The 7,204-nt window shown below is 59.6% G+C and overlaps 1 protein-coding gene across 1 annotated transcript; it reads left to right on the top strand.

The window, feature by feature from the left end:
• The first annotated feature begins 245 nt into the window (after nt 1-245).
• GPR37L1 (G protein-coupled receptor 37 like 1) lies at nt 246-5,946 on the top strand. Its single transcript, XM_009881351.1, has 2 exons — nt 246-929; nt 4,912-5,946. Exons 1-2 carry the CDS (start codon nt 246-248, stop codon nt 5,722-5,724), a joined length of 1,497 nt encoding a protein of 498 aa, XP_009879653.1. The 3' UTR covers nt 5,725-5,946.
• Nucleotides 5,947-7,204: the final 1,258 nt, after the last annotated feature.

Raw genomic sequence — 7,204 nt, 5'->3', positions numbered from 1 at the left:
CTCCGAGAGCTTGGCAGAGTCCCCAGGAGCGGGTGGGTGACCAGCAGAGGGCCTGGCTCTGCCGCTCCCGAGCGCAGCTTTTATTCTGCCCAGAGCTCTCCGGAGAGCCCAGAGCAGCGGCCGGAGCCAGATAAACCAGCTGCTCCTCCGGACTGCTCCCTCACTGCCCGCAGCCCCGGGGTCCCTACGCTCGGGGCTGCTGTGCCTCCCGCCACATGCTTTCTCCGAAGGGTGCGCAGGGGACGATGCCTTATCTGCCGCCACTTGTCCTCCTGATGCTGATGCTGCTGGTGCTGGGAGCTGCGGCGATGCAAGGCAACGCTGGGGAAAGCAGCCCCCACCATGGCCAGGGTGAAGATGTAGGCAGGACTCTGCTGATGATTTCCCGGGACAATCCAGAGGTCCAGGTGATGAAGGAGAGGCTGCGTCGGGGAACAGAGGAGGACTCCAAGTCGGTGCAGCAGTATGTGCCAGGGGTGCGGGTGGAGTTCCCACGGCCCCTCAACTCCGCCAGCCTGCACCCAACCAAGGCCCTGCTGCCATCCAGCACGGACCCATCTGAGCAGCAACAAGAGGTCCCCACAGATGGGGAGGGGATAGAACCCCAAGCCAACCTCACCACTGTGTCTGACAAACGGTTACAAATCCAGAACCCCTTGTACCCGGTGACAGAGAACTCCTACAGTGCCTATGCCGTGATGTTCCTGTCCCTCATCGTCTTCGCAGTGGGCATTATCGGAAACCTCTCCGTGATGTGCATCGTGTGGCACAACTACTACATGAAGAGTGCCTGGAACTCTATCCTGGCCAGCCTGGCTTTCTGGGACTTCCTCATCCTCTTCTTCTGCCTGCCTGTGGTCATCTTCAACGAGATCACCAAGAAGAGGCTGCTGGGGGACGTGTCCTGTCGCATCGTGCCCTTTATGGAGGTAAGGGGCTGCACAGGGCCCTGCAGGGCTCAAGGACTCATCTTCTCTCTGCTCTCTTGCTGTAGGGGCAGGTCATGTTGCCTGTGGCATGGCACAAGGGCTGTGTGCCCCAGAGACCTGCATCATGGGCCATGGTGGGCTGCTGAGGATGGCCCCAGGGCAGGGGGCTGCAGGTGGGGCAGTGCTGAGCAGCACTGGGGTGGGAGAGCCCAGGGATTATGTTTGGGAACCTGAGATCTTTGCTTGTCCTCAAGGCTCACACATGATGGCTTGGCCACATTCAGGGTGAGTTGGGGACCCACCAAGAAGGCTTCAGGGACTGTGGTGCGGTGGCAGGGGAAAGCAGAATGAGTGAAAACACCCCGGATAGCATGGTTTTGCATGGTCCTGCTCTTGGGTTGAAAACAAACCCACTTTGTGGGGCATCTCCCATCCTGCAGGGATGGCTGGCATCAGGCAGATCCCCTCTGTGCCCATGAATGACAGACAGACCCAGCCCACCTGTGCGTGTTGTCTGGGGCTCCAAAGCCTGGTTTATCGAAGAAAGGTGCAAACACAAGGTTGGAAGAGATCAGAGACAGTGTCAGGTCCCTGAAGACCCTCTCAGCCTTGGTCAGGCCAGATAGGGTTCAAAACCTGCCCGTCCCACCAAGCGCCTACTCCCATGGTCAGTGCCCCTGACAACATACAAAAACCAGCTGCAAGATGAGGCCATGGCTTGTGCTGGAGGGACCAGGGGCTGCTGCCCTTGCTCTCCCCAAACCTGACCAGCTTGCACAGGACCACTGGTGCCCCTCAGCACTCATGCTGAGGCCAGCCCTGCCCCTCCCAGGGCTGTCACCATGCTGGGTTGGGACCTGACCATCTGTCATCACCAGACCTGTCCATGCCCATCACCAGGACTCAAGCCTGCTCAGAAATAACAGCTGGAGAGGACAGAGAGCAGGCGTTGGCACTCAGATGGGGAAGGCTGCTGGCCACAGGGAGCTCAGTCACTACAGGCAAAGAAATGGCCCTCAGACATTGACATGTTGCACTGGGGGAGATTTAGGATGGGTATTAAAAAATTTCTTCACCAAAAGTGTTATCAAACATTAGAACAGGCTATCCAGGGAAGTGGTGGAGTCACCATCCCTGAAGTATTTAAAAGGCGGGTAAACGTGGTGCTGAAGAACATGGTTTAGTGGTGGTTTTGGCTGTGTTAGGTTGATGATCTTAAAGGTCCCTTCCAACCTAGACAGTTCTGTGAGTCTATGTCCCACCACAATACCCTCCCCAACATCCCCCTGCCTAGTCCAGCTTCTGCTGGGACCTTCAGGGCTCTCAGGTGTGGGACCTGGCTGCAGCCCACTCCCTGGGTGGCTGGACTACCCTCTCCTGCTTCCCCCAACAGCAGCTGAAGGTTGGGGTGACTCCAGCACAGGCTGGGGGGGTAGACATGGGCCTGGATGGGATGGCATGGCACCGGCTGCCAAGGCTGTGAGGTAAGCAGGTCTGAGGCCATCACCAGTGGTCCCGCTCTGTCCTGCTGCTCCGTCCCCTGCTGGCACCATGACAGTCAGCTCCCAGGTGTCAGTGCCTTTGTGCAGGGTCTGCAGAGGCACGAGTGTCCCTGGACGTTCACACCCCCAGCAGGGGCCCCCAGCGATGCCACCGGGTCCTTTGGGTGCAGGCCTGGGGTGATGGACCCACACCCTGGGTGGCCTGCCAGGCACAGCCCTAAAGCTGCTAGCTACAGCCCAGCAGGACAATGTTTGCTAGAAGAGATGGGCACCCCCACCTCTCCACAGTCTGCCCTGCTGAGCAAGCAGGAGCTGCTCGTTTCTGGAGGTTTCCTGCCCCATCCTCTATTAAATGTAGTGTTTGCCTCATCCCTATCCTCTCCCTCAGGCCCCTGAGGTCGCAGCCAGGTGGAAGGAGGACTCGGAGAGCAGCAGAATATTGACCCGCCTTTGCCCAGTCAGGCGGGCTCAGGACAGGAAGGAAAGGGTGATGTCCCTGGACCAGAACCCTTCCTGAGGAGGGTCTGCCGTGGCCTGTCTCTGAGCTGCCCATGGGCTCCCTGGCCATGTCCCTGGGGGGATCCCTGGGGGTGACACCTCCAGGTGGAGTGATTCAGCAGCACTGGGGTGCCTCTGGGACAGCTCAGTCCTCGAAGGAGGCAGGAAGGTCGGTGGGATGTTGGGGCTGCTGAAGGACAGGCATGGCATAGCCCCGGGGGGGGGAATGGTCCTGGTGTGGTCCACCCAGGAGGCTACTCCTGCCCCGCTGCCAGTCCTGCCCTGCCCTCCTGCCTCTGGGCCCCAGAGCAAGGGCTGAAAGGGGCTCCAGGGCTTCTCTGTCCACCTGGGACCCAGTGCCAGGGACCCTTCAGCCTGAGTGGGAGGGCATGGCAAGGCCAGAGCTAAATCCCCAGCAAAGAATCACCCAGGAGAGGGGAATCAGTCTGCAGCCCAGTAATGTCCAGCCTTTCTGTATGGGACTGTGCAAGTGCTTCAGGCTGCTGGATGAACTCAGGAAGAAGCACACCTTGTGTCCTCCACTCTGTAGCTACTCAAATGCTCAGGAGGTGGCAGGGGCGGGGGGGGGGGGGGGAGCACAAACTCAGGTTTTTGGAGCAGAGCTGACTACATGGGCTCCTGGTGCCAGGCGGTGTGCAGGGATGTTCCTGGGGTAGCACCAGCTGCATCCCTGCCCGGGCACTGGGGAAGGATGCTCTGCCATGTCTGAATTACATGCTAGGACCAAGGGGACCAGGAGAGCCTCTGGGACGGTGTAGGGGGAGAGGAGAGGCAGCAACACAGCAGCTCTGGGAGAGCTTGCAGGTGCCAGGCAGGGAGCTGGGCAAGTGCGCTGGGTGCTGGCTGTGGGGCAGAGCAAGGGTGCTGGGTGCTTGGGGTGGCTCTGGGCATTGAGCAGAGGAGCTGGGACATGAGCAATATTGTTGGGTGGTGGGGCTGGGTGCAGGATGGTGATGCTAGGCTAGTGCCCTGATGCTGTGACTGGGGGAATGCTGCTGCACGTAACTGAGCGGTGATGTTGGGTGCTTGGCATCAGTGCTGATCATGAGATCCTGTGCTCTGCAACACTGAAGGGGCCAACCCAGGACCAGTGAAAAAGGCTGGGGGGGTTGGGTGGGGGCGGTGCCAGAGCTGTTTAGGGATGCTGCCCAGGCATCGTGCAGAGCCCTGGGAGGTTTCCTGAGTGCTGGGAAGGTCCTTCAGTACAGGGTGACATTTGATGGCTTCGTGAGACCAGAAATGGCCACAGGGCTGGGGGGCACCGGCACGTGATTCTACCATTTTCCTGGCCGGGGGCTGTGGGACTTGGCTCTGAGCAAAGCTGCAGCTCGGGATGAGACTGTGAATGCTGATTGTGACCCCCGGTTCCTTGCCAGCCCTCCAGAGCCACCGTGATTCCTCTGCCTCCTTTGGCCTCTTCCCTTTGGCAAACAGGATGTTTTTCCTGCCGTTCTCAATGCAGCGGAAATTGCCCCAAGCTGATTTGTGACAACGGTGCCTTCAACTCGTTTGGCCTGTCCGGGAAGCAGGCAGAGCAGGGCAGGGACAAGCCAGCCTGGGGTAGCTGGGGGGCCTTGGGGACCCTGGGAAGGTGCTGGTGGGTGTGATGCTCCTTGCTTTTCCTCTCCAAGAGCCAACCAGAATAGAGGAAGAGCCTAAGAGACAATCCTGCTATTCCCAGCCTGATTTTGATCGACAGACAAGACATCCAGCAGAGCCTCTCCGTTCTGCAGAAAAGGGAGCTGGGCAGGGACAAACGGGTCAAGGGACATTTTTATCCTCTGCCATTTCAGTATTCACAGAAAAGTGTCTCCACAGACTGTGACCCCCCTAAAACCTTGGAGGAAGGGTCTTGGGCTTTGGTCTTGGGTAGCTAGGGGTTTCCAACCAGCCTGGTAAAGCCAAGCCCTCCATGACGTCTCTGCAGCAAGGCCCACTTGTTCTGCCTCCCCTCTCACCAGGTATCATCGCTGGGAGTCACCACCTTCAGCCTCTGTGCCCTGGGCATTGACAGGTTCCACGCAGCCACCAGCCCCCAGGCCAGTGCCCGGCCCATTGAGCAGTGCCAGTCCATCATCGCCAAGCTGGCCGTCATCTGGGTGGGCTCCATGACGCTGTCGGTGCCAGAGATCCTGCTCTGGCAGCTGGCGCAGGACACATCACCTGTGTCCGGCATGGTGACGGAGTATTGCACCATGAAGCCCTCATCCAACCTGCCAGAGTCTGTCTACTCGCTGGTGCTCACCTACCAAAATGCTCGAATGTGGTGGTACTTCGGTTGCTACTTCTGCTTGCCTATCCTCTTCACCGTGAGCTGCCAGCTTGTGACCCGGAGGATCAGCGGCACCGAGAAGAAGACTGAGTGCCGAGGGACCAAGCACAGCCAGTGTGAGAGTCACTTGAACTGCACCATCATCGGGCTGACCATCATCTATGGGCTCTGCACCACCCCTGAGAATGTCTGCAACATCGTGGTGGCCTACATGTCCCCCGACATGTCCAAACAGACCTTAGACCTGCTCAACCTCATCAACCAGTTCTTCCTATTCTTCAAGTGCTCGGTAACACCCGTCCTGCTCCTGTGCCTCTGCAGACCCCTGGGACAGGCCTTCATGGACTGCTGCTGCTGCTGCTGTGAGGGCTGCAGCCCTGACACTGCTTCTAGCGAAGGCAGCGCCGACAGCAAGCTCAAAACAGAGATGTCCTCCTCCATCTTCTTTGACAAGCCCCGGGAGTCCCCTCCACCCCTCCTGGCCCTCGGCACACCTTGCTAAGTGCCACCGAGGAGCTGTAGAGATCAATCCACCACCTCCTCCCAAGACTAAACGTTGTTTTGCCATTAGTGTCTGGACGTGGAGCAAGCCGAAGAGACAGCTCAGGGGGGCTGTGCCATGGGCTTCAAACCCCACATTGGGCAAGTGGGGCTTGAAACCCCAGTCCCCGTGGCTACATTGGCAGCCTCCTTGCCTCTGCCCAAAGGCCAGCAAGGACATCAGCACCCTTCCATCCTGGCTGCCTGGCCAGGCTCAGAGGGGTTGCTGCTCTGGAGATGGAGCTGTGGCAGAAAGGTCCCATCTGAAACTACAGAGGGTTTCCATGGTAGCATGCAGAGGACATAGCAAACACAAACTGCCCTCGTCCTGTCCCATCCCTTCCTGCCAGCCCCCTTCACAGTAGGAGAAGGTCCCAGTGACTATATCCCACCAGATCCAAGCAGTGCCCTGTACGAGCTCAATAAACCAGTAACCTAGAGCACATCGCACATGCAGCCATCCGGCACCACCAAGCAGAGCCGCGGGGAGCCAGCGCTTGGGGCTCGGACGGCTTTTCCCTAAAACCTGGGGGGTCTGGGGTGGGCATGGGCAGCTGGGGGGGAAGGGGCAGGAGAGCAGCTGCTGCCAAGCCAGCCCCTGGGAGCATCCCTCCAAAAGCACCAGGCTTGGAATGGTTTGTAGGGCTCAAACTGGTCCCAGTAAAGCCCAGCCTGCCCACCACTGGGCTGAGGTGCTCTGCAGCCTGCAAGGCAGTCAGTCCCCCGCCATCACCGTACAAGACCAAGCTGTTCTTGCTGCACAGTGCTGCCGTGCAGTGCTGGGGGGGGCATGTGGGATCACCACCACCAGCACCCCTTGGGGACCTGATGGGGGCGAGTGCTTTTCATCTCTGGGCAGGGCTCCTGGCTTTCATCCGCCTGCTCGTCATGGGCACAAAATTGTCCCAGAAGGATGGTTTGAGGGTTTCTAAGCCCCACATCGACCCCCTGCCCAAGGCTCCTGCACCCAGGGGGGGCTTTGGGGAGCAGGTGGGGCAGTGGGATCAGGCTCAGGACAGGCTGGCCATGCCAGCCCCGGCTGCTGGCGCTGTTAAAGCCCCTTGTCCCTGGCACCCACCCCAGCCCGCAAAATGCCAGGGCGAGGGAGACGGTTGCTACGGCCGGGTGAATGCAAGGGGCTCACTGCGGGCTTTGTGCAACATCGACACCCACCGGGCTTTGCTTTCACAGCCCCGTTTCCAAGGAAACAAAAGCCCCAGTTTTCTTCCGAGAGCACAAAACTGGGTTTTTCCTTTCCTCCCCCCACCCCCCTCCCTGCCAGCGCTGGGCCCAGCATTTTGGGAGCAGCTGGGGTCTCATCCTGGCGCAGAGATGGAAGGAGGGGTGCAGAACCCAGGCTGCCCACTGCGCTCTCACCCCCTGGCATCTCCGCGGGGAGAGCAGGGTCCCTGGGGGCATTCAGTGGTGGTGGGAGGGAGGCA

The sequence above is a fragment of the Charadrius vociferus genome, unplaced genomic scaffold (assembly GCF_000708025.1).
Source record: "Charadrius vociferus isolate BGI_N301 unplaced genomic scaffold, ASM70802v2 scaffold333, whole genome shotgun sequence".
NCBI lineage: Eukaryota > Metazoa > Chordata > Aves > Charadriiformes > Charadriidae > Charadrius > Charadrius vociferus.
This window is presented reverse-complemented; position numbering and strand designations above follow the sequence as displayed.

Excerpts from the sequence above, each read along its gene's own strand:
- GPR37L1 (XM_009881351.1), top strand. The coding sequence starts at position 246 with ATGCCTTATCTGCCGCCACTTGTCCTCCTGATGCTGATGCTGCTGGTG. Across the intron at positions 930-4,911 it reads GCATCGTGCCCTTTATGGAG|GTATCATCGCTGGGAGTCAC; the intron begins GTAAGGGGCTGC and ends CCCTCTCACCAG.